At 42.8% G+C, this 27,155-nt stretch overlaps 1 protein-coding gene across 1 annotated transcript in view; it reads left to right on the top strand.

Annotated features, from left to right (window-relative positions):
- The window catches only part of CORIN (corin, serine peptidase), an 85,831-nt gene extending 60,355 nt beyond the window's left edge, over nucleotides 1-25,476 (top strand). Inside the window, 10 exon segments of the mRNA XM_029285094.1 lie at nucleotides 465-610; nucleotides 2,600-2,740; nucleotides 9,675-9,785; nucleotides 11,644-11,773; nucleotides 14,530-14,652; nucleotides 17,598-17,647; nucleotides 19,277-19,451; nucleotides 20,311-20,582; nucleotides 22,753-22,886; nucleotides 25,294-25,476. Coding sequence (XP_029140927.1) covers nucleotides 465-610; nucleotides 2,600-2,740; nucleotides 9,675-9,785; nucleotides 11,644-11,773; nucleotides 14,530-14,652; nucleotides 17,598-17,647; nucleotides 19,277-19,451; nucleotides 20,311-20,582; nucleotides 22,753-22,886; nucleotides 25,294-25,476 — 1,465 coding nt within the window.
- Nucleotides 25,477-27,155: the final 1,679 nt, after the last annotated feature.

Raw genomic sequence — 27,155 nt, 5'->3', positions numbered from 1 at the left:
GTGATCTGTGGTCAAGTGATCACAATTTCTGGCATTCCCTGCTGGCTTTCAACAAATAGTCAGTGGAGAAGCTGGCACAAAATTAGAAGTTGTGGCAACGTTTGGCCCATGCTTAACAACCCATGTGGTCCTCTCTTAACCAAGGGAAACGGGACTGCTAGAAGTTCTGTTACTAAACAATGCAGTCACGTGATGTCACGCTTTTATGACCGCATTGCTTGACAATGGCAATTTTGGTCCCAATTTCCTTTGTAAGCCGAGGACTGCCTGTATCATAATATGCACCCACTGTGTATGTTAATACATAGTTTTCTACCATATGACGTCTAAATTGTCTGGTTTCAGTGGGATTTGCTTTATGTGTATGTGAATATTTGTGGTTATGTAAGGTTTTTTTTTAACCTATTTCCCACTCTCTTTCTTTCCCTCTCTCCCCCTCCCTTCATTCCTCTTGATCTTCTCAGGACTCTTTGTAAGCAGTCCAAGGAACGTTGTGAATCTGTTCTTGGAATTGTGGGTTTACAGTGGCCGGAGGATACTGATTGTGCTCAGTTCCCGGAAGAAAATTCGGACAATCGAACTTGCCTGATGCCTGATGACAATGTAGAAGGTTATTTGTATTTCTCAACTTTTAACAGAATAGCAAAGTTGAAAGGGACCTTGGAGGTCTTCTAGTCCAACCTCCTGCTCAAGCAGGAGACCCCCATAGCATTTCAGATAAGTGGCTGTCCAGTCTCTTGTTAAAAACCTCCAATGATGGAGCATCCACAACTTCTGAAGGCAAGCTGTTCCACTGGTTCATTGTTCTCACTGTTAGGAAGTTTCTCCTTAGTTCTAGGTTGCTTCTCTCCTTGATTAACTTAATCAGTAATAAATATTTCCATCTTGTAGGAGAGCAATGATTACCTGGTGCTTAAATTTTTCTCTCTCCAGTCAGATACTATATAAAATAAGAGAATAAAATGAAGTTTACTTAATTAGAAAATGCAACTGTGGTAATTGTGGTAATTACCCTACATGAGAAAGTAACTGGTGGACGTAGGTTTAATACATTCAAATAATGCTTATCCATTTGTTAAAGAAGAAAAATAGTGTGAAATGTACTAATGTCATTAAGCATAATGATTACCATGATAATTTATGAGCAAGTTAGTTTCTCTCTTCACACACCGAAAGTCTCAGTGCAATAAAATGAAGTTATACTAGAGTGTTATGGTTTATTTGTTCTTCTAAAGTTGAGTTGGGTCTGAATTGCATGATTCATCTTTTACTTTATTTTGCTAAATGGCACCCCAAATCTCTTACTGAAGCCCCATATTTGTGCCATTTAACCTTTAAGGCAGCAATGCCAAGAAATAAATGAACATAATTATATGTAGAACTAGGCCAGCTAACTGGGATTGTCCTCATTCATTTGTTATTTCATTGTCCTAAATGGATGCAGTCTACCAATTTCTCCCAGTCTCACATACAATAAAAACCTTTAAGGAAACACAACTCACAAGTTCTCAAGCTGTTTTTTTTAGAATCAGAAAAAAAGAATATCTCTGCTTATAGAATTTTTTATAGTTCTAACTCCACTAAGTTTGTATTAAAATTAAACAATGCAACCCTTTAATTAAGAAAGATATCTGGGAGGGTGCAAAATAATTGTTTTCTTTGATTCTTACAGTAATGTAGCTTTCAACTTTAAGATTCAATGTTTAATGTCGAACATCTTATAATGAGCTTATTTCTGAGGTTTTTTTTGTGGGTTATTATATGTTCTGATTTTTAGCTATCCTGAGACTATCTTTGTGCTGTTTTACAGGTTGCACCCTGTACTTTAGATAGTTAAACATTCCAGACCTAAGCTGTAAAGAAAACTCCATTTGAAAAACGTAGAGATTGCAGCAGAAGCTAGTAGAATGTCCTACTAAGATGTTGCTCCTTCTAGTAATATCACCAAAGCTTACTGTCAACATCCAGGTTGAGGAGCCCAATAAAAGTCCAGGTTCATTCCGTTTCTGAAAATCATACTGTTTATTGAATACACGGCATGGTAATGTCGAAGCAAAACTAACTCTGAGGTTCCCAGAGACCAGTTCATAGAATTAAACAATAATATCTCCGACCCAACCCTCACCGTCTAACGTAGTCCATGTAAACAATTTCACTTTATTATGGGAACCGTCTGCTTCCTCTCCACACCTGCTACAGTGTCCTTGGAAAGGTTTCAGGCTGTCACACGGTCTTCAGCGGAATCATAGAGGTTTCATTTCTCCATCTTAACCAAATCTTAACCAATCCTTACTCTAATGGTAAGTTGAAACAAAGAGGCACGTAGCTGCCAAAGTTTTATTCTTAACACTTACATCACCATCTCTAGAGCAGGAAAAGCAAAGTGCTTTTTTTAATTAATAAAGTAATAAATGGTTATATACACTGAGAGTGGCCAGATGGATAAGTCTCAGAATTCAAGTTACTGGGAGGAGTTTTCTGACATTTCAGAATGATCTGAAGGATGCTGCTTTCTCTCTTTTTTTCTCTTATAGCTTGCATAAACCCTTCAGCACAGCAGTGAGTATTAAATGATTGCTTTTTGTATTTTTCCTGGCAGAGTGCTCACCAAATCACTTCAAATGTCGTTCGGGAAGATGCATCTTGACGTCCAGAAGATGTGATGGACAAGCAGATTGTGAAGACGACAGTGATGAAGAGAACTGTGGTAAATGAATGAAGCAAGACTTACCACAAAGCAGTTGTGGATTAGAACCATCTATGATGATGATGATGATGCAGTACAGGTAGTCCTCAATTTACGACTACAACGGAGCCTCAAATTTCTGTTGTTAAGTGAGACCTCTGTTAAGTGAGTTTTGCCCATTTTACGACCTTACCACAGTGGTTTAGTGAATCACTTCAGTTGATAAGTTAGCAGCCCGGTTGGTAAATGAATCTGGTTTCCCCATTGACTTTGCTTGGCAGAAGGTCACAAAGGGTGATCACATGACCTTGGGACACAGCAAAGGTCATAAATGTGAACCAGTTGCCAAGCATCTGAATTTTGATCACTGTCAGGTCCACCATTCGTTCTCTGGTGTCCTGCCATCGTGCTGAGGAGGGAATGGCATGCTTGGGGGTTTTCCGCTCCTGCTGTTCGCTTGGGAATTAGGGAGGGGGACTGTCTTCGGAGACGGGACGGATTTCTTCCCGGCTGGTTTTCGCCAGGTTCCAAGGCCATCGCACCCTGAGTGTGAACTGTTATCTGCCTAGCACCTCAGCATTCTCAAAACATCTTCTCGGCATCACATTGGCTGCCGGTGGGCTGATCAGGGGAGTTGGGATTAGGAAACCGAAAGAATTGCTTTGCGTGGGACCTTCAGATTCCGCCGGACTTTACTGCATCCAGTTTCTCTCAGTAAAAGCTCTTTTGATTCAACTCAATGGATTCAAGGATCTTGCTTTCCTGAGGGACCAGCTGGGGCAGGTCTGACAATCACGTGATTAAGGGGATGCTGCAAAAGTCATAACTGAAAAACGGCCATAGGTCACTTTTTTCAGTGCCATTGTAACTTTGAACGGACACTAAATGAACTGTTGTAAGTCGAGGACTATCTGTATTTATCCTTGTTATAATAGGGTTTTTTTATAAATTTGAAAGTTTAGTTCACTGTTCTTCTGCCTTGGCTGTGTGTGTTTTGTAGATTTTAAAATTTTTAACAGTATCTTCCTTTTTAATCATTTTCAATTTTTATAATTAATATATATATATATGGTTTTTATTAATTGTTGTATTCTGCCCAGAGTCGCTTCCAGCTTATCAAATAAGATACAATTATATTTTTTGCAAGAAGTTTCAGCTTTAGTACATTTAGGAAACAGAAAGGGCCCATTCTGTGCACAGCAATTAATATTTTTTTAAAAATAAAGTTGGAAGGGACCTTCGAGGTCATCTAGCCCAACCCCCTGCTCAGGCAGGAAACCCTATACCATTTCGGACAAATGTCTGTCCAGTTTCTTCTTGAAAACCTCCAGTGTTGGAGCATTCACCGCTTCTGGAGGCAGGTTGTTCCACTGGTTAATTGTTCTAACTGTCAGGAAGTTTCTCCTTAGTTCTAGGTTGCTTCTCTCCTTGATTAGTTTCCACCCGTTGCTTCTTATCCTGCCCTCAGGCGCCTTGGAAAATAGCTTGACTCCCTCTTCTTTGTGGCAGCCCCTGAGATATTGGAACACTGCTATCATGTCCCCCCTCGTCCTTCTCTTCGTTAAACTAGACATACCCAATTCCAGCAGCCGTTCCTTATATGCGTTAACCTCCAGTCCCCTAATCATCTTTGTTGCTCTTCTCTGTACTCTTTCTGTACTTTTCCTCTGGCCAGTTCTCAAAAAGAGGATTTCTAGCATCTTCTGGGATAATTCAGCTATTGCTGTACCACATTTTTGCCAAAGAATTGGAGATCAAGTTAAGGTGGAACAAATATTTACAAGTCTCCCCAACTTTTTCTTTCCAGATTTTGCAGTGATATGAGCTAGGCCAGTTCCTCAGTTGTTTTAATCTCTCAGTTTTTGACTTCTGAAGGATCCCATAATGGAAGTTAGTGTAAACGTAGGAAGGTTGCAACCACCCATAATGTCTTAACTAAATCTTCCATGTTGCATTCTCCATTCAGGATTAAAATAATATCCGAAGCTCACATTTCTCTCCCTGCTCTCTGATGATTAAAAACTTGAAGCCCTTAAGTCAGCTTGTTGACGCATACTGCCACGTACAGCATGTTTTATATTCGACACCAATCTTTTTATTATGTGGTGTGCTTTCTAATTATCATCAACCTTGACATTAAATCCTAACACTGAAACCAATTTTCTCCTGGCAGATACCACATTGACATTTGCAAGAGTCCTTGATAGAAGATAAGTGCCTAAGTTCGTAAACATAAAGAGGGTGCTAAAAGAATATAGATAGTCCTTGACTTAAAACAGTTCACTTCCAAGTTATAACGGTATGAAAAAAAGTGACTTACAACCATTTTCCACACTTACGACCATTGCAGCATCCCCATGGTCATGTGATTTACATTTGGATGCTTCACAACTGACTCACATTTATGACTGGTTGCAGTGTCCCGGGGTCATGTGTACATACTGTATTTTGCAACCTTCTGACAAGTCAAGTCAATGGGGAAGCCAGATTCACTGAGTTGTTACTAATTTAACAACTGCAGTGATTCACTTAATAAGTATGGCAAGAAAAATCGTAAAATGGGGCAAAACTCGCTTGACAAATTCCTCACTCAACAACACAAATTTTGGGCTCAATTGTGGTCGTACGTTGAGGACTACCTGTAGTGAATAACAAAATAGCAGAATATCTCACTGGATAAAAAGATCCATGATACAACTAAGAGCTGTGGTGACACAGTGGTTAGAATGCAGGTCAGTTCGATCCTGACCGTCTCAAGGTTGACTCAGCCTTCCAGCCTTCCGAGGTCCGTAAAATGAGGACCCAGATTGTTGGGGGCAAGAGGCTGACTCTGTAAACCGCTTAGAGAGGGATGTAAAGCACTGTGAAGCGGTATCTAAGTCTAAGTACTAGTGCTATCTATGGGCCACCCCACTGTCAGCAAAGCCAATAGTTGCTCATTGCATTGGAAGTAAAAGCTAGATTTTGGAAGAAATATGTGAGGATAGAAAGTCCTTATTTTTGTGTCGAAGGCAGGGAAGCACAAGAGTGGGTGAATGATAGGACATTTCTTTGTCTACCAATCCTCTTGTTTCTCACCATTGGTCCTAATGGTCAGATGTGGAAAGACCCGGTGGCATCTCCAACAGTATTGACATCTTGGGAAAATAACATAATACAAAAGGTTCTTCGAGGTACCCTCCCTTGTGCTATTTGGTGATATATTTTTTTGAAGGAATGGATTATATCAGCAGCTATCAATTTATGGGGACCAGGGACCGGTTCCATGGAGAGAGGTTTTGCCTGCATCCCGCTGATGGGGCTTTGCTTGTTTGTGTGGACCAGTTTCTGGCATGCCGTGGACCGGTGCTGTTCCACCGACTGGGAGTTGGGGACTCCTGCATTAGTTGCTATTTTTTGTGGAGAAATTATGATATTTACCTTCATATATTCCACCCGGAACCAAATGTTTGTGAAATTCAGACTTTTTGATGCTCTAGAAATCACTTAAAAATGAAACTCTACTTTTGAATGAATCTGTTTTTAAGGTTTTAACTCCTGTGGAAGTCTATGGCAAAGTGAAATCAAAGGATATTATTAAAATGCTTTTTAAAAACTTAGGAATGACCTGCTTAACACAGGTCATTCTTTCATCTGAATGCTGAAATGAGCTTCTTTAAGAAAAAAAACCCATGCAATCTGACAAAATATAAATATTTCATAGATCTGCTCTGAGCCTTCACGTAACGAAATAAGAATTTAATATCAGATGACTGACATAGCTGTGCAAAAGTTCATACTGAATTTATTATAAGACCAGTTTGACTGATTAGAAACAAATGGCGGAGACAGCGTATGTTTATTGAACAATGGTCTTAGGATATCACTGTCTACTGACATTTCACCATTTTAATGCATCCAATCTTACCTATTGCCTAAGTTTTTTAAATAAATCTATACTTCCTTTTTCCTTTAACATTCTGATTTCGAAAGGTTTATTAGCACAGAATCAGATCCTATCTATTTTAACAGAAAAAATTAGTACAGAATTTTCCCATTAATATGATTGAAAAGTGTTTGTTAGATTATGCCTAGAGGTCACCCAAGGAATCCGTGGCAATTATTGGGGGGTGGAAATGGGGAACAACACAAAAATTATTTTGGTTGTCAGAATCTGAAATGTGAATTGATTATATGTTGTAGATACGGGCTTAATTTTAAGCTTTCAGACAATACATTTATGTGTTGTTGCAGTTTAATATCTGTTATAGTTTGGATCTGAATTTAGTCACTTTTATTTTCAATCTTACTGATTTCACGGGTTTTGTTCTAAATATAATTTGTCTGGATCTAATTCCATACCAACATTAAAATGAAGCAAACCAATGATTTTTAAAAAAATATTATAAATACCATAAATAAATACCTTTGTCTAAACAAGTCCTTTTTTGTATTTTCAAGATTGTTTCTCAAGGTATTAAAAGTGATAATGTCCTTTCACCTGAACATCTATCCAAACTGACCAGCCAAACACAATGGGTTGTGGTCTACAAAGTTGGAAGATAAAGATTGAATCAGAGAGGCTTGACTAATATAAGGAAGAGCTAGAATGCATCTCTGCCTTGTTTCTGGGAAGGAATTACTTGATACACTTGGTTCTAGAACAGTGGTGGCAAACCTATGACACGGGTGCCAGAGGCGGCACTCAGAGCCCTCTCTGTGGGCACATGCACCGTCTCCCCAGCCCCGCCTCCTCCCATGGCCCCCTCCTTACCAGCAGCCCCCCCCAGAGGAGAGTCGCCCCTGGGCGCGGCCCACACGAAGCAGCGCAGCCAAGGACATGGTAGCCGGGGACAAAACTCGACCCTTGCGCCCCTTCGCGCACAGATGATGCTGCAGGGCATGGGTGGAGGGCATGGCCGCCATGGCGCTGGGCTGCCTGGGTGATCTGTGGCAGGCCGTGGAGGTGGTGGGTGATCCAGTGGCAGGGCGGAATGGGGGTGGGGGGGCAGGTTTTGGGCACTCGGTCTCTAAAAGGTTCGCCATCACTGTTCTAGAACTTTCAGCCAGAAGTTAACATAACTATGGAACAGGCAACAACATCTGTATATCTGTGAAGGTTTGCTCCAGTGTCCTCTGTATCCCATCTTTGGATGTCAAATCAAAAACACATTTTAAGTCAACAAAGTCAAAAGTTCCACAATGTGTGTATTCCTGCATTTCTATTTTAGTAGCTGCTACACTAGTTCCTTCCTTCCGCCGCGCCCTAAAGACATGGCTTTTCCAACAAGCGGGATTGGCCTAGGGAATTTTAGTGGGGTTTTTAAGGGAAATTTTAATTATTAGGCCATTGCAAATATTTCCTTTTAATCTGGTTTTAAATTGGTATTTACTGTAATATTGGTTTTATAAGGCTGTCAGCCGCCCTGAGTCCGGTAAGGAGAAGGGCGNATTTCATTTCCCCTTTGATGCTAAGCAGTCTTCTGTCTTTGACTTTATTAATTTCTAGCTTAATTTTTTAAATAACTATGCTTTTACTTTGCCCCTTTTCTCTCATTTTTGCCATCTGTCTCCTTCCCTTTTTCGTTTGTCCTGAGATTCCCTTTCGTCTTATGCTTTTGTCTGAATATCAATGACTTTTGATAAGCTTTCTGTTCTTGTCATTCTTTATGAACTTCGCGTGCTTTGCTTATTCAATGGCCACAGAACGAAGAGAGCAAAATAAATTATGCTTTTACCTATTTTATATCTGGCTAAAATGCATTATTCAGATTTTTACAGCTGAACTTTTTGAGCAAGAGTGAGAAGTAGGAAAGGCATGGAGATACATGCAAACATTTCGGCAAGATTTAGAATTGACATTTCTTGTGGTTTATTTTGGAAGAAAGTCTTCTGAATTTCTATTTTCTGTTTTATTTTAGGTTCAATTTTTTGTTTCTTCCCTTTAGTTATATATTTCATTCCAAGTCTTATTAGTTCATATATTTGCGTTTATTGTGCTTCATTTAATTAATTCCTTGACAAAGCTTAGAAGGCAATCAACACACTGTTGGGTGCTGATTTTATCCATGGTCACAGTGTGTGGCTCCCTAGAAGCACTTTGCACATTCAAAAGAAACAGTGACTAAAGAACCTTTGTTTATTAGAACTCTTAAGAGAATTTGGTTCTGTGGAGGTTTCACTAGACCAGGGGTAGGCAACCTTGGCTCTTTTATGACCCGTGGACTTCAGCTCCCAGAATTCCTGAGCCAGCTATGCTGAGGAGAAAGGGAGAGGTTTCCAAGCTGAGCCATGCTGGCTCAGGAATTCTGGGAGTTGAAGTCCACGAGTCATGAAGGGGCCAAAGTTTTCCCCATGCTGGCTCAGGAATTCTGGGAGTTGAAGTCCACGAGTCATAAAAGACCCACCATTGCCTATCCCTGCACTAGACAAAGGCTTCAAGGGTTGGAATATTCAGGGGTTTTCATGACTTTTTTCCTGAAATGTTTCATTTGTTTATGCAGTAATGAAATGTTATTTTTCATTTCTGACTCTCTCGAATGTTGACAATTCGTGATTAAAATTGCATTAAGTAGCTAATGAAGCTGGCTGTGAAAGACGTTGCTTTGCATAACCAGGAATAAAAGTCTCTGAAAGACTGGAACTTCTTAATTCTGTAATATTTCTGTAAACTCAATCAACATTCCTGGTATCAGCAGTCCTAATATGTTACGATTGTACACAATCACAACTCTATTCCCAATTCAGTAAAGGTTTAGCATTTTCTAGAGCAGGAGTCTCCAATCCCTGGGCCGCAGACCGGTCCCGGTCCATAGCCTGTTAGGAATTGGGTCACACAGCTGGAGGTGAGCAGTGGGCAAGCGAACAAGCAAAATCGAAACCATCCCCCACCTCCTGGTCCGTAGAAAAATGGTCTTCCGTGAAACCGGTCCCTGGTGCCAAAAAGATTGGGGACCTCTGTTTACGCTTCTAAAGATTGTTTTCTCCCAATTTACATTTTTCATGGCAGCATTTTGCAAGAAGGATGAAATTGCATGTGCAAACCATGACTGCGTACCCCGTAAGTCGTGGTGTGATGGGCGAGCAGATTGTGCCGACAAATCCGATGAATGGAGCTGTGGTAAGTTTTAAGACTTGCCCTCTATAATGGAGATGCTAATGTGAGGACTGCTGAGGAAAAACAAACCTATGGGAAACAGATCAGCCACATTTAAAGTATATGTATATGACTAACGCTGACAACCAAAGATTGTAAGTCTGGTTGGTTGGCCATTGTTTCTTTCTGCTTTAATAAAAAGCAAGTTAAAATTGGCAAACAGGACCCTAGGATGAGTAGCCTCATAAGAGTTCATTTATGTCGGTGTCCTGGGATTTTGCCTCCAAAATTCAAAATGTTAATGGCATATTATTTGTTCTTTCAGAACAGATGGGAATAAAATTAGACCAATCAATTCTATGGAATCCGTCCTGGAAGCACTTCTAAAGTATCTGAAATTTCACTGCCAAAATCCAGGCCACTTGTCACATTTTGTTGGCACAGTTTGGGGGAAAGATGTTTTTTTTTCCTTTTTGATAGGATAGATGTGGAAATGGGATTTGCCCGGGAAGACATACCATTCCCAGAAAATAATGTGCAGATGTAACTGGAATAAAGGCCTGGCCTCTAACCTAAGAAATTTGGCCATCTCTGCTTTAGGAAAACATTGTATGAATTTTATTTATTTATTTAGTATATCATGAGAACATGACGGAAGAGAGGTAAACAGATGCGCCCAATCCACGTAACTGCGTACAAAACCTCTACAGGAGTACAGCAAAGGCCTCATAACTGGATGTCCAGTTCGGCTATATCCAGGGAATTGCCTCGAGTTTCTTCATGCAGTTCTAAAGGACCAGAAACCAGACTTTCCTGCTAAGAGTGGATAAAATTTAAATTTTTGACAGAAAAGAGTCCCATGTGTGTAATGCTGAGTTCCCCAAAGGGCTATTTAATGTTACACGCTTCTGTTTGTCATGGCTGTGAGGGTCCAAGAGGCAGTATGGCTGCATCTCATCACTGTCTCCTGTTTAGCACTGTGTAGATTAAGGAATATTACGGATGCGGACAACTATTGCTCTCCTTGTATGAATGTTTCATGACTATAAAATGATGTGTATTTTTTGTTAGTTGCGAAGTCGTGTCCGACCCATCGCAACCCCACGGACAACGTTCCTCCAGGCCTTCCTGTCCTCTACCATGTTCTGGAGTCCATTTAAGCTCACGCCTACTGCTTCAGTGACTCCATCCAGCCACCTCATTCTCTGTCTTCTATTGCCCTCAATCTTTCCCAGCGTTAGGCTCTTCTCCAGTGAGTCCTTCCTTCTCATTAGGTGGCCAAAGTACTTGCGTATTTAGATGGACAGATTAGTAAACAGAAGGACATATGTATGTTTCCCTCCCGACACATATGTTCAGAAAGGCTTTAATACATACCCCACTAAAAGAATAAAGTTCTTTGACAGCAGTCTTGCAGGAAACCACAGTGATGCTAAAATGACTATGTGCATATGGTGCTTCTCCCCTTTGACCATTGTTGTCGGAAGCTGGATGGGAAGGCTGCAAATGATCCCAGGATAATGAGACCATTGTAAATATTTGCTGGTTGCCACATGTCTGAATTCTGATCACAGGACCGTGGGGATGCTGTTACGGCTGTCACTGTGAGGACAAGTCATAAATCTTTTTTCCCCAGTGCCATTGTAACTTCAAACGTTCAAACGAATGATTGTAAGCCAAGGGCTACTTGTAGTTTGATTATGTGTTTGCAGTTGGCATATTAAGCTGTATTATTGCACGATCAAATTATAGGTATTCACCCACAGTATTTGTTGGTGATCGCATATTAATTTGCAGATCTTCCCTGTCATGAGAAATCAATTAAATTGTCTTCTACCTGGAAGTACTAAAGTTAAACTTCCCTTTCTTTTTCTTTACACAGTGTCCCTATATAAAAACAGCAGCTCCTTGATGTTCCTGACTGTATATAGGTCAGCTACCAATTATTATGTATGCGCTGATGACTGGGAAGAAAATTTAAGCCTCTTGGCATGCAAACAGATGGGTTTTGGGTAAGGTCAGTAGATTGTAATATTGATAAATCTTAGCCTTGAATGTGACTGTAAAATGGGGACAGTTTTTTTGAATCTGATGTTTTCTTAAGACGGGGATCATTTAGTTTTTTACATTTTTGTTAATTTTATAGAACTGGAATGTTCTGGTATTTGTTAACACATATGATCTTTGGTACTTTATCACTACCCTAGACCAGGGGTAGGCAACCTTGGCTCTTTTATGACTCGTGGACTTCAACTCCCAGAATTCCTGAGCCAGCCATGCTGAGGGGAAAGGGAGAGGTTTCCAAGCTGAGCCATGCTGGCTCAGGAATTCTGGGAGTTGAAGTCCACAAGTCATAAAAGAGCCAAGGTTGCCTGCCCTAGACCAGTGGTTCTCAACCTTTTTAATGCCGCGACCCCCAAACCGGTCGTAAGTCGAGGACTAAACCGGTTGTAAGTCAAGGACTACCCAACCGGTCGTAAGTCGAGGACTTTCCCTGCCCGGGAGCGCCGCGCATGCGTGGTTCCGCCCTCTGCGCCGGCCGAGGCGTAGCTGGCAAGCGGCAGAGAGGGAGCAGGCCGACCACCAGCTGGCCCAGCCCAAGGGAGGTAAGGAACCCGCTGGAAAAGGGGAAAAAAATGGCGGACAGCCTTGCTTGGCAACCCCCGTGAAATGGTCGATTGACCCCAAATGGGGTTGCGACCCATAGGTTGAGAACCGCTGCCCTAGACTATTAATATAGTAATTTATTTTTTGTGGGGGAAAAATCATATTTTCCCCTTAGTTCCAGTACATGTACGATGCCATATACTTGGTGAGGTTCCTGAGCCTAATATATGGTTTTTAAGTTTTGTGTGGAAGGACTATTTTTTAAGGAAACTTTTAAAAATTGCACTGAAATCAGTTTGGAGTTAGGGTTATGTTTCAGTGAGTTCTTAGGTCAGATCAGTGGCTTAATCCTTTGGGAAGTTTTAAGTGATCCTAAGGTTGTGTTAGGCGTGATTGTCTCCAAAGCTAGTTTTAGGGTTAAAAATTACTATTGGTATGAAAGTGGCATTAGATTAGGTTTCTTGATTTCCATGGTTAAAAATAATGACAAAGTCTACACCTTTTGGTGCAGAGTTAATTGTAGCCCTGGGGCGGACTGCTGGATTTAATAGATTTTATGGATACAAATTTCTACTGATTTAAGCTGCAGTTATGATTAGGAATCGTTCAAAGAAATCTCTACTGCCATTTCATGCTACATTTGTTGGATATTAAAGTCTATATTGAATTTCAAATTGCTTGAGAGGACTGGAGAATGAATACTTACTTATAAAAGTGTATTAAATAAAGCAAGGAATCTTGATTTTCTTTAACAGGGAAAATTGTACTTACTTAATTTCCCCACACGTTTATTTACATTCCTACACACATTATTTTTGTATATCAATATATTTTCAGGCAAAAGCAGGTACAGCAGAGCTTTTTTATATCTTTGCTAAATCAGTATGCAGTGATACGATAGAAATAATAAAATAATTACAGTTGGGGAGAATGGTTACTTCTGACTCCCAAGCAGAAATGAATTTATCTTTTTTGTTTCATGTCTCAAATGGTGAAGAAACATTTGCTCAAACAAGCACTTCCATTTCTAAATCTTAGAAAAAAATTCAGTTGGGCCAGTAAAAAAATTTAAAAGTGTAAACGTAATATATATATGCACACAAAAACATAGACAAAAAAAGAAAGAACAATTTAAAAAAAAGTTCCCAGTAGAAGGTAAAAAACATCAAGATGGCTGCCACTGTGTAGTCAAAGGCCCAACTCTTTTGAATGTGCATCACATCTAAAATTGCCAGTCTCCTTTGGATAGTCACAGCCTCCATCTTAATTTTTTTGACCTCCCTCTACAGATGCCTGTTCCCCCCACCACCCATAATTCGTTTGAATAAAACATGAAACATCAACTGTGGCTTCTGTATATCACATTTTTCAAACGCCGGGATCACTTCTCACAATACTATCAAATCCTGTGATTTAGAATAGAATAGAGCTGGAAGGGACCTTGGAGGTCTTCTAGTCCAGCCCCCTGCTCAAGCAGGAGAACCTATACCATTTCAGATAACTGATATAGGTTCTCCTGCTTGAGCAGGGGACTGGACTAGAAGACCTCCAGGTCCCTTCCAGTTCTATTCTAAATCACAGGATTTAATATTATTATGAGACGTGATCTCTGCATTTGTTGATTAATCTCCCCACTGTATACAGATAAACCTTGACTTACAACAGTTCATTTAGTGACATTCAAAGTTACAGTGTCACTGAAAAAAGTGACTTAATGACCATTTTTCACACTTAGGACTGTTGCAGCATCCCCATGGTCACATGATCAAAAGTTGTATGCTTGGCAACGGATTCATATTTATGACAGTTGCTATGTCCTGCGATCACGTGATCACCCTTTTCCGTGAATTCTGGGAGTTGAAGTCCACAAGTCATTAAGGGGCCATAGTTCCCCACCTCTGGCCCATGCAGATGATACAGGAACAGCCTTCCTCTGGTTTAGGCCACGGAGAATATAATGTATAAAAGCACTTTATCTGACATATGGGCCTTCATGTGGTGGTAGCCCTTGTTTTGGGGCATCCCAAGGGAGAGTAAAAACAAGTTAAGATGGTGTCTGTGACTGCTCAGTGGGGGTCCCATCCCATTTTACGTGCCTAGAATTCTACTATAAATAAACCCACTTGAACTACCTTGAATGTATGTGTTTTTTCCCCCCCAGTGGACCAGCTGTGACAGAACTTATTCCAGTGTATGAGCTTCCACTACAAGCAAAATGGTTGAACCTACATCCTGATTGGGAGAAGAAAACTAGGTTCACACTGCATGCTCTTTTAGTAACAGGGTAAGAAATAGCTACCATAGTGTTATACTCTGTGGGTGGAGAGAATATCTGGAGAGAACCCATCAGTCTTAAATGCAGCACCAAGTCAGCCCTTCAAGCTAGAATAGACTAGGGCAGGGGTAGGCAACCTTGGCTCTTTTATGACTCGTGGACTACAACTCCCAGAATTCCTGAGCCAGCCATGCATGGCTGGCTCAGGAATTCTGGGACTTGAAGTCCACGAGTCATAAAAGAGCCAACGTTGCCTACCCCTGGACTAGAGAAAACATTATGAATGGTGATGCTACTTTTATTGTAAGGTTAAAGCAGTGGTTCTCAACCTGTGGGTCGGGACCCCATTTGGGTTCGATCGACCATTTCATGGGGGTCGCCAAGCAAGGCTGTCCGCCATTTTTTTTGTCTGCCATTTTTTTCCCCTTTTCCGGCGGGTGCTTTACCTCCCTTGGACTGGGCCAGCTGGTGGTCGGCCTGCTCCGTCTCTGCCGCTTGCCAGCTACGCCTCAGCCGGCGCAGGGGGCGGAACCACGCATGCGCGGCGCTCCCAGGCAGGGAAAGTCCTCGACTTACGACCGGTTGGGTAGTCCTTGACTTACAACTGGTTTAGTCCTTGACTTACGACCGGTTGGGGTCGCGGCATTAAAAAGGTTGAGAACCACTGGGTTAAAGTAACAGAATCTTGCAAGTCTGAATACATTTTTCCCCTCCCTCTCTTTATCTTCATAAGAACTAGGGAGGGTCAACATCTGAAGCTTTCTCAGATTATATTTCTTCTCCAGATTAAAAGTTCTTTTATCTAACCATTGCCTTGGAAGTGGTTCTTCCTTCTGTTCCTCAAAGTTAATTCCTTCAGCCTAGGCACATAGATAGAACTCAGATTTCATAACAACAAGAACTGGGATGTTGCGTATAATAGCAATGGCACTTAGACTTATATACCGCTTCACAGTGCTTTACAGGCCTCTCTAAGCGGTTTACAGAGTCAGCCTCTTGCCCCCACCAAACGATCTGGGCCCTCATTTTACTGACCTCAGAAGAATGGAAAACTGAGTCACCCTTGAGCCCAGTCAGGATTGAACTCCAGGCTGTGGGGCAGAGGTAGCCTGCAGTACTTCATTCTAAACACTGCACCACCATAGACCAGACATGTCAAACACAAGGTCTGGGGGCCGGATGCAGCCCGCGAAGTGGTTTCATGTGGCCTGTGAAGCCATCCTGGAAACAGTGAGGGAACGGCCCCCACTGCCTTGGCCCCGGCCCAGGCCGGGCAGGAGCCAATGTACAATTTTGTGGTGGCCATCTATGCTGAAACTCATTCAGTCTTAGCTCCACAAGACTGTTTAGAAACAGCGAGGAACCAGCCCCTGCCGTGTCGGACCCGCCCCTGGGTGCATGCTGGGGAGGTGTCACCCTTTGTGAGGAATGAAGAAATGCACCATGCCTTGGCGCTTGCCCCGGTCCCACCCCCTTCTGCCAGAGACCCTCAGATCTGTCCCACTCCTGCCCAGGCCCCCACAGGCACCATTGACGGGAACAATGTAGAGCTGGCCATGCCCACCCAGTAGGCCACACCCACTCCATCCACGCCCACCCAGTAGGCCCAACCCAGTAGGCTGCACCCACCTTGGCCACACCCACCTGGCCCCCCAAGGGCAACCGCAATGCTGATGCGGCCCTCAATGAAATTGAGTTTGACATCCCGCCATAGAGGATGTAAATAGGCTTGTTTATTTGAATTGTTTAACAACCTTTCTGGTGTGATACTCCCCATTGTGATCTGGAGGTATTCAGTGTGGGTTTCCAATTGCACAGAAGCCCTCTCCATTTGTAGGCAGTCCGTGTATAAAAAGGAAGTAGATTTACGGCCACAGTTGAGCCCACAATTTCTATTTTTAAGTGAGACATTTGTTAAGAGAGTTTTACTTAACCCCATTTTACGACCTTTCTTGCCACTGTTGTTAAGTGAATCGCTTCAGTTGTTAAGTTAGTAGCCTGCTTGTTAAGGCTTCCCCGTTGAGTTTGCTTGTCAAAGGGGATCACATGACCCCGGGACAAAGCAACCGTCATAAATAGGAACCCGTTGCCAAGCGTCCGAATTTTAATCAAGTGATCATGGGGATGCTGCAAAGGTCGTAGGTGTGAAAAATAGCCATGTCCCATTTTTCAGTGCTGGTGTAACTTTGAACGGTCACTAAAGGAACCGTTGTAAGTCGAGGACATTTGTACTTTGACTGAGTCCCACTTTCAATTAAAAAAAAAACCTATTCGGCTTTGGTTTTCAGCTGATAGTTGATCTAGTTCAGTGGTGGCAAACCTATGGCACGGGTGCCAGAGGCGGCACTCGGAGCCCTCTCTGTGGGCACACGTGCCGTTGCCCCAGCCTTGCCTCCCCCCGTGACCCCCTCCTCTCCAGCAGCCCTCCTGAAGGAGAGTCGCCCTCAAGCGTGGCCCACACGGAGCAGCGCCACCAAGGACATGGCAGCCAGGCAGCGTAGACAAGACTCTGCCCTCACACCCCATCATGCAGTTGATGCTGCAGGGCGCGGGCAGAGGGTGTGGCCGCCATAGCGCTGCTGGGCTGCCTGGGCGATCAGCGGCGGGCCCTGGAGGCGGTGAGTGGTCCTGTGGGCAGGCGGGGCATGGGATGGGGGGCAGAGTGGGGGGGCGGGGCAGGAGGGCGGAGTGGGGGCGGGGCCAGTTTTTGGGCATTCAGTCTCTAAAAGGTTCGCCATCACTGGTCTAGTTGCCAGTCCTGAGGACTGTTGAGAGGAATAAATGAAGCATCAAAGTAACTGCCTTTAGAAATCAAGTGTCCTCCAGGTTCCAAGCACATATTTTAATGATACGGATAAAAGGTAATAAAAGTTTTCCCAGTAGATATGATTCCTGCACTTCTACATTATGCTGATGAAACTTGAGCTTCGTTAAGCTGTTGTTTCTACATCTAGGTTACCATGTAAAAGCAAGAATGTGGTTTCTCTCCTCTGTGCCAAAGAAGGTAAGATCATAACTCATAGAAGCATGAAGAAGTAAATTAGATACTTCCAAATTATCCACTCATTCTTGAGAGTTTAAAAAAAACAATTCATTGGGGAGAATAAAAGTGGGATCTTTATCAAGGGGCAGCATTTTACTTTCTGAATGGAAAAGTTATGCCTTCCAGAAGCCCAGAAACAGAATATTAAGGCTGGAGGCTAAAACATGTAAGGAACGGTTGCTGGAATTGGGTATGTCTAGTTTAGTGAAGAGAAGGACGAGGGGAGACATGATAGCAGTGTTCCAGTATCTCAGGGGCTGCCCCAAAGAAGAGGGAGTCAAGTTATTCTCCAAAGCTTCTGAAGGCAGGACAAGAAGCAACGGATGGAAACTAATCAAGGAGAGAAGCAACCTAGAACTAAGGAGAAACTTCCTGACAGTTAGAACAATTAACCAGTGGAACAACCTGCCTCCAGAAGCGGTGAATGCTCCAACACTGGAAGTTTTTAAGAAGAGACTGCACAGCTATTTGTCTGAAATGGTATAGAGTTTCCTGCCTGAGCAGGGGGTTGGACTAGATGACCTCCAAGGTCCCTTCCAACTTTATTATTATTATTGTATTATTATAAGGCAAGAACCAGAATGGTGTAAGTAAGGTCTCCTACTTGAGCAGGGGGTTGGACTAGAAGACCTCCAAGGTCCCTCTCAACTCTGTAATTCTGTTAGACTGAACATTTAGTGTGGGTTTTTTTTTTAACAGCCATTCTCCATTCCATTCACTTCCTTCCATCATTCTTCATATTTTGGATTGGATTTTTTTTTCTTTGCTTGGCATTTTTATCACTCTTGGTAGTTTTGCAAACCCCAAAACACTGTTGGCTGTGCCTTGTTCTTCCTTTTAAGGAAGCAAGGAACTTGCTTGGACAAATAAATGAGGTTGGGTTACTTCCTCTTGCCCCGATATTCATTGAGGCTCCAAAGCACCTTGTCTGCAAGTTTAGTTAAGCTAACAGAGCTATAGAATTGGAAGGGACCTTAGAAGTCTTCTACTCCAGCTTCCTGCTCAGTGCAGCAAAGTTGCCCACAATTTGACCTAACCTAAAATTGGTGTTTCGTCTTTTATTTAATCAGGAATTTTCTTACATTGTTGTTGTTGTTAGTTGCGAAGGCGTGTCCGACCCATCGCGACCTCATGGACAACGTTCCTCCAGGCCTTCCTGTCCTCTACCATCTTCTGGAGTCCATTGAAGCTCACGCCTCCTGCTTCAGTGACTCCATCCAGCCCCCTCATTCTCTGTCGTCCCCTTCTTCTATTGCCCTCAATCTTTCCCAGCATCAGGCTCTTCTCCAGTGAGTCCTTCCTTCTCATTAGGTGGCCAAAGTATTTGAGTTTCAACTTCAGGATCTGGCCTTCTAGAGAGTAGTCAGGGTTGATCTCCTCTAGGACTGACTGGTTTGATCACCTTGCAGTCCAGGGGACTCACTAACATTGTTAGTGTCATTTAAGTTTAATGATATTGCAGATTTTGTACATTTACTGTGTCTCCAGGTGTACTACTTCTTGTGAGATTGTTGTGGAATAGATGCTAAAGCTTTCCAGGAAATGCAGTCACTTTTCCCCTACTTAACCAGCTGATCTTTTTCCTAAAAGATTGTGGCCGTCGCCCTGCAGCTCGGATGAGCAAGAGGATCCTCGGGGGCAGGACCAGTCGCTCAGGACGTTGGCCATGGCAGTGCTCGCTCCAGAGCGAGCCCAGTGGGCATATCTGTGGCTGTGTTCTCATAGCAAAGAAATGGGTCTTAACGGTGGCACACTGCTTTGAAGGGTGAGTAGCGCTGAGAATGCTTCGGAAATAGGATGGGCATTGTAATTAGAGAGAGGATTCTAAGCTAGTTGACATGATTAAAGCTTTGTGTCAACGCTGCTAACATTGGACGTTCTTGCTTTGACAACATATGGAGATGCCGCCATTTTCCTTCTTATGTTTTACTCTTAGAATTAGAGTTAGGGTTAATAACTTATCAACTGACAAGCAAAGTCAATGGGGAAGCCAGATTCACTTAACAACCGGGTTACTAACTTATCAACTGCAGTAACAACGGAGGCAAGAAAGGTCATAAAAAGGGGAAAAACTCACGTAACACTTGACAACAGAAATTTGGGGCTCAATTGTCGTAAGTCGAGGACTGCCTGTAGTTGTTGTGCATCCAGCAGGAGAGTGAAGTACATAAATGACTTACAGTAGAGCAGTGGTTCTCAACCTTTTTAATGCCGCAACCCCCAACCGGTCGTAAGTCGAGGACTAAACCGGTCGTAAGTTGAGGACTAAACCGGTCGTATGTCGAGGACTAAACCGGTCGTAAGTCGAGGACTACCCAACCGGTCGTAAGTCGAGGACTTTCCCTGCCTGGGAGCGCCGCGCATGCGTGGTTCCGCCCCCTGCACCGGCCGAGGCGTAGCTGGCAAGTGGCAGAGACGGAGCAGGCCGACCACCAGCTGGCCCAGCTCAAGGGAGGTAAGGCACCCGCCGGAAAAGGGGAAAAAAATGGCGGACAGCCTTGCTTGGCGACCCCCGTGAAATGGTTGATCGACCCCAAATGGGGTCGCGACCCATATGTTGAGAACCGCTGCAGTAGAGAGATTTAGAATCTTCACTGGTATCTTACGCCTTCCTTTTTCCCAAGGAGAGAAAACCCGAAGGTATGGAAAGTAGTTTTTGGCATCAACAATTTGGACCATCCTTCAGCCTTCATGCAAATCCGCCTGGTGAAAACAATTATTCTGCACCCTCGTTACAACCGTGCGGTGGTGGACTACGACATCAGCATTGTGGAGCTCAGTGAAGACATCAATGAGACCAGCTACGTCCGACCAATTTGCCTTCCCACCAGGGAGCAGCTGGTTAAGCCAAATACCTATTGCTACATCACTGGCTGGGGACACATGGGCAACAAAAGTAAGTGTCGCGTATCCATGTTCTCCTGAAAATCTGTTTCTCTTTTACCATAGCCCAGACATGTCAAATACAAGGCCCGGGGGCCGGATGCGGCCCACAAAGTGGTTTCATGTGGCCCGCGAAGCCATCCTGGAAACAGTGAGGGAACGGCCCCCGCTGCCTTGGCCCTGGCCCAGGCCGGCCGGGAGCCAATGTACAATTTTGTGGTGGCCATCTATGCTGAAACGCATTCAGTCTTAACTCTACAAGGCCGTCTGGAAACAGTGAGGAACCAGTCCCTGCCGTGTCGGCCCCTCCCCCTGGGTGCATGCTGGGGAGGTGTCACTCTTTGAGGAATGAAGAAATGGACCATCGCCTGGAAGTGGCCAGCAAATGGCCCTTGCCTACTTCACATATCCGGCTTGATGGGCTCCGGCAGAGGGGTTTCAGCAGGCAGTGAGGCTCCTCCAGTGGACCATGCCTTGGCACTTGCCCCGGTCCCACCCCCTTCTGCCAGAGACCCACTCCATCCACACCCACCCAGTAGGCCACACCCACTCTGGCCACACACCCCGCCCCCCCGAGGGCAACCGCAATGCTGATGCGGCCCTCAATGAAATTGAGTTTGACACCCCTGCCATAGCCAGTTGACACCCCTGCCATAGCCAGTTGGACTTCAACTCCCAGGAATTCTGGGAGTTGAAGTCCACAAGTCATAAAAGAGCCAAGGTTGCCTACCCCTGGTTTAGTCGCTATAATTGTCTTCCGTTTCCAGTGAACAATAAGAAGGTAGTGGGTCTACAAGCAGTGTTGCATTTGAAGCAACAAATGAAAACCCTTCCATTGCACTAAAAAAATATCAGAACGTATGAATATATGCGAATGTCCACCAGGGAGAGGGATGGAACAGAAGGCTGAGATTGTGGGTGCAACTTTGTGATGCACCACCATCCCCTTAGACATGTGTGATGTCAGTGCACAAAGGATGAAGCTTTGATCGGGCAGGTGGCCTCATTTAAAACAGCCTACTTGTAAACATTAGTAAAACCAAAGAGATCATTGTCAATTTCAGAAAAGGCAGGCACAGCCACACTCCTCTGTGTATTAATAATTCACCTGTGGAGATGGTTTCCAGCATCAAATTTCTGGGTGTAGAGTTAAGGCTTGGTTGCTCAACAGTGAGAAACTGGTGAAGCGGGCACAGCAACGCCTGCATTTTCTGCGTCGCATGAGAAAAGCACGCCTTCCTTCCCCTGTCCTGACCACTTTCTACAGGGGGAGGATCGAGAGCATCCTGTCATACAGCATCACCGTCTGGTTTGGAAGCATCCCTGCTTCAGACAGGAAGGCGGTGCAGAGAGTGGTGAGGATGGCCGAAAAGGTCATTGGCAGCTCCCTCCCTCCCATCCAGGACATAGCACAGAAGCGTTGCTTGAGCAGGGCCCGCAAGATTGTCTGGGACACCACACACCCTCTTCACGACCTGTTTTCCTTGTTACCTTCTGGGAGGAGGGGGCTTCATGGTATCCGTAGCAGAATATCCAGATTCAGTCACAGTTTTGTTCCATACAGTATTAACCTTGTGAACTCTAAAGTTTCCTCTTTCTGCTAAGTATTCAAGATGGACAGTGATTAATATTTATATGTAAGGGTGTAGGCATATACATAGGTTGTATATAGCATGTTTAAATGTGTGTTATGTATGTGTACACTTTTGAGAGCAAGCAACAAAATTTCATTTTTAATGTGTGCCAGTGTGCCCACAGTAAAAAATGACAATAAAGTGTCTGTCTGTCTGTCTGTCTGTCAGATTATCTATCTGTCTATCTATCTATCTGTCTATCTATCTGTCTATCTGTCTGTCTATCTATCTATCTATCTATCTATCTATCTATCTATCTATCTATCTATCTATCTAATTCTATCTATCTATCTATCATCTGTCTATCATCTGTCTGTCTATCAATCTATATCTATCATCTATCTTTCTGTCTGTCTCTGTCTATCATCTATCTTTCTGTCTCTCTGTCTCTATCATCTGTCTGTCTGTCTGTCTGTCTACCATCTATCTGTCTGTCTGTCTATCATCTGTCTGTATCTACCTACCTACCCACCTACCTACCTACCAATCTATCTTATGCTTTATGCAGCTGTAGATTCTGACCCAGTTGTGTTTTTTCCTTCTGCTTAGTGCCCTTCAAACTGCAGGAAGGGGAAGTGCGCATTATTTCTTTGGACCAATGTCAGTCTTACTTTGACATGAAGACCATCACAGTCAGGATGTTATGTGCAGGCTACGAGTCTGGAACTGTGGATTCTTGCATGGTAAGGCTGTTCACAAAGGGAAACCGAAAGTCCACACTTTTTGTAGACAAAGGTTTAAAAGCCAGATTTTCAGATTTTTTGCTAATCAAGTTCGTTCGTTCCTTCCTTCCTTCCTTCCTTCTTTCCTTCCTTCCTTCCTTCCTTCCTTCCTTCCTTCCTTCCTTCCTTCCTTCCTTCCTTCCTTCCTTCCTTTTTCTTTTTCTTGCCTGTTTTAGGATATTTTTGGATGTTGGCAAGAAAATTTCCCATACAGTTTTTCCTTTCCTTTCCGAGTATATTGCGTTTGAAGAAAGTATATCACAAATTTCAGAGAATAAATGCATACAGGGAATAAATTGTTCAAATAAAATATAGTAGTAATGCTTTTGAAATCTTTTTGAGATCAGCTTGCAGTCACAGTCCTAGAAGGATTCTGTTAACTAGTACAGTGGAAAAACGTCAGGTTGACCACTTTCATAGTGAACTGGGCAGGTGGGAGTATCTGTAATGACTTTGGGCTTTGACTGGTACATCCGTTATGCCTTTTCTAGACCAGAACAGCCTACTGTTGTAGTAATACTAGATTACATCAGTGTTCCTCAACCGTGGCAACTTTAAGATGGGTGGACTTCAATCTTCAGAATTCCCCAAACCAGTTGAGAAGCATTGGATTACAGTAATGCTCTCTTTGTGAGATCGTTCTTCTTGCAGGTTATTGACTGTGATGCAATTTGAGGTTTAAGAAGATAGACTAGGTTCAGAAGTATTTACTGAATCTACTCCCTAATCTTCCCCTTGAACGGTTTACAGGTCTACTATAATTCGACCGTTCTTAACGGTTGTCGGGTCTACTATCCAATTCGTTCTTTTTTGTTTTCGCGTGCATGTCTAATCCACCTTTGGTCCGAATTATCGTCATTGACCCTCTTCCTAGAACCTGTCCTAGTGGACAATCAATTAAACATTCTCTCGCTCCACTATATCCTTTTTTGAGGAGCAGCCACAATAACTGCTCATAATATTCCAGCTGTATTTGCAGCATTGATGTATATAAGCATCACCACCAGATGGATTTGTAGCTGGCTGACCGGCCGTACTCAGCGTGTGGTCCTCAATGGAACCGCATCTACATGGAGGGAAGTGTGTAGTGGGGTGGCCCAGGGCTCTGTTCTGGGCCCAGTGCTCTTCAACATCTTCATCAATGATTTGGACGAGGGGATAGATGGGGAACTCATCAAATTTGCAGATGACACCAAGCTGGCAGGAATAGCCAACACTCCAGAAGACAGGCTTAAGATACAGGAGGACCTGGACAGACTTGAACACTGGGCGCTATCTAACAAAATAAAATTCAATGGTGAAAAAAGTAAGGTTCTACATTTAGGCAAGAAAAACCAAATGTACAGGTATAGTGTAGGGGGTACCTTGCTCAATAGTAGTAACTGTGAGAGGGATCTCGGAGTCCTAGTGGACAATCACTTAAATATGAGCCAGCAGTGTGCTGCAGCTGCCAAAAAAGCCAACACAGTGCTAGGCTGCATTAACAGAGGGATAGAATCAAGATCACATGAAGTGTTAATACCACTTTACAATGCCTTAGTAAGGCCACACTTGGAATACTGCATCCAGTTTTGGTCACCACGATGTAAAAAAGATGCTGAGACTCTAGAAAGAGTACAGAGAAGAGCAACAAAGATGATTAGGGGACTGGAGGTTAAAACATATAAGGAACGGTTGCTGGAGTTGGGTATGTGTAGTTTAACGAAGAGAAGGACGAGGGGGGACATGATAGCAGTATTCCAATATCTCAGGGGCTGCCCCAAAGAAGAGGGAGTCAAGCTATTCTCTAAAGCCCCTGAAGGCAGGACGAGAAGCAACGGATGGAAACTGATCAAGGAGAGAAGCAACCTAGAACTAAGGAGAAACTTCCTGACAGTTAGAACCATTAACCAATGGAACAACCTGCCTCCAGAAGCAGTGAATGCTCCAACACTGGAAGTTTTTAAGAAGAGACTGGACAGCCGTTTGTCTGAAATGGTGTAGGGTTCCTGCCTGAGCAGGGGGTTGGACTCGATGACCTCCATGGTCCCTTCCAACTTTTTATTATTATTATTATTATTATTATTATTATTATTATTATTATTATTATTATTATTATTATTATTATTATTATTATTATTATTATTATTATTATTATTATTATTATTTGGACTTCCAAAGCAGTCATCATTTTGCTATTGTGACCGCCCAGAATTATCCAGGGACTAAGGTATATCTCAAGACACAGCTAGAAATCAATTTCCTTTCAGTAGCAAATGCCTTTTTTTTCTGTTAGTTAATAAGAACCATCCAGAAGCCATCACTGTTAACAATGATCAGAGTCTAATCTAAGTTATCTTAAACTAAAATAATATCCATATTCCTACAGGGTGACAGCGGAGGACCTCTTGTGTGTGAGCAGCCGGCTGGACGCTGGACGTTATTTGGTTTGACTTCTTGGGGCTCGGTCTGTTTTTCCAAAGTTATGGGTCCTGGAGTTTATAGTAACGTGTCTCACTTTATTGAATGGATTGAAAGAGAAATCTACCTGCACACGTTTTTGATTCGCTGATGCGTCAGGTGCTGCACACCCTGACCAAAAGCAACGTCCGAGGACACCGGAACAATGAAAGCGTTGAAGAAGCTGAAGACATTTGATGAATTGTCAATTTGATAGGCTGCAGATGCTAAAGCAAATAGGGGCAGGGTCAGAGAATGTGTAAAAATCCTTTGGTGCCAGAGGTGCTTCTGAGTAACGTTCACATATTTTGCAGTTATTTCTGCCTTGTTTCTTTAGCAGTTCTGCGCCCGCCTTTCACTTTTCACTCACAATTTCTAATGTTTCACGATAAGCCTTCTGCAGAAGTATTGTTTTTCTAAAACATAAAGAAAAGAGAAGAAAAAACATAGCTAATAACGAAACGGGTTTTTTTTTAAAAAAAAAACCCCTATGGTCCTCTGTCTCAAGTCCATCTGATTTTTATAAGCTGAACCAGAATGGGATGTTTCAGTGCAACCAAGTTGGATATCTGTTCAGATACAGCTGTATTATTTAAATCAGTTGTTTCTCACCCTTTCTCCCATGTTTAGATTTCTTCCCACATTGTAGAATCAGTGCAGAACAAGCATATTGCCGTAGTAATATAAAACATATTGCTTAAAAATAAATAAGTAATACAGATATTAAATTGAGACTACCCAGAATGGTTGGATCGAATAGTCTTTTATGTCATTTAACAGCTAATGATAATATTGATAAATTAAAACTGATCTGTGACCACTGAACTCTCCAATAGACAGTTCAAATACAGGACAGTACTTGAAAGGTAATAGGAAAAAGCTGCAAATGCCACATGCGTGGCAATTCACGACCCAGAGAATAATTAAGGATGCCATACAAGTAGTCCTCAACTTACAACAGCTCATTTAGTGACTGTTTGAAGTTAACAGTGGCACTGAAAAATGTTAAATTATGACCGTTTTTCACACTGACGACCATTGCAGGTGATCAGAATTCAGGTGCTTAGCAACCGACTCATCTTTATGACAGTTGTAGTGTCCCAGAGTCGTTTTTACGACTTTCTGACAAGCAACGTCAAATGGGGAAGCCAGATTCGCTTAACAACCGTGTTACTAACTTAACAACTGCAGTGATTCAGTTAACAACTGTGGCAAGAAAGGTCGTAAAATGGGGCAAAGCTCACCTTAACAACTGTCTTGACTTAGTAAGAGAAATTTGGGGCTCAGTTGTGGTTGTAATTTGAGGACTACCTCTACATGATATCTCGGAGGCATTTTCTGTGATAACAAAAGGCTACCTGTGGCTATTTCTCCCTATTTGTCAAGGTGTAGGAAATCTTTCCCGCTAACAGTGCAATTGCTTTCTCCAAATATATATACAATATATGGCCAGCTAATAGTCTACTTTGGGAATCTTTTGAACTGTGAACTATGGCTGGAATAACTGGAAAGAAATGTCTAGGAACTTGAGAATCAGTATTGCCACTCTGAGGCTCTGCTCCTGTTAAGGGAATCAGTATATTTTTTTAGTGTCTAAAACGGGTTCGGTAGCTACAACAAAGCCTGGGGTGTGTGTGTGGTTCTCTGCTGCCGCAGAATTGGTTACAGTAGTGGCCAAAATTGTGGAAACCTTTTGGGAAAAGTGTATTTTTGAGATTTGATGGCTAATAACACCACTTTTTTTGCCCCCCCTCATCATGGTATTTTAATATATAGTTACCTTTCTATTAA

The sequence above is a fragment of the Protobothrops mucrosquamatus genome, unplaced genomic scaffold (genome assembly GCF_001527695.2).
Source record: "Protobothrops mucrosquamatus isolate PMUCROS unplaced genomic scaffold, P.Mucros_1.0 scaffold1268, whole genome shotgun sequence".
NCBI classification, from domain to species: Eukaryota; Metazoa; Chordata; class Lepidosauria; order Squamata; family Viperidae; genus Protobothrops; species Protobothrops mucrosquamatus.
This window is presented reverse-complemented; position numbering and strand designations above follow the sequence as displayed.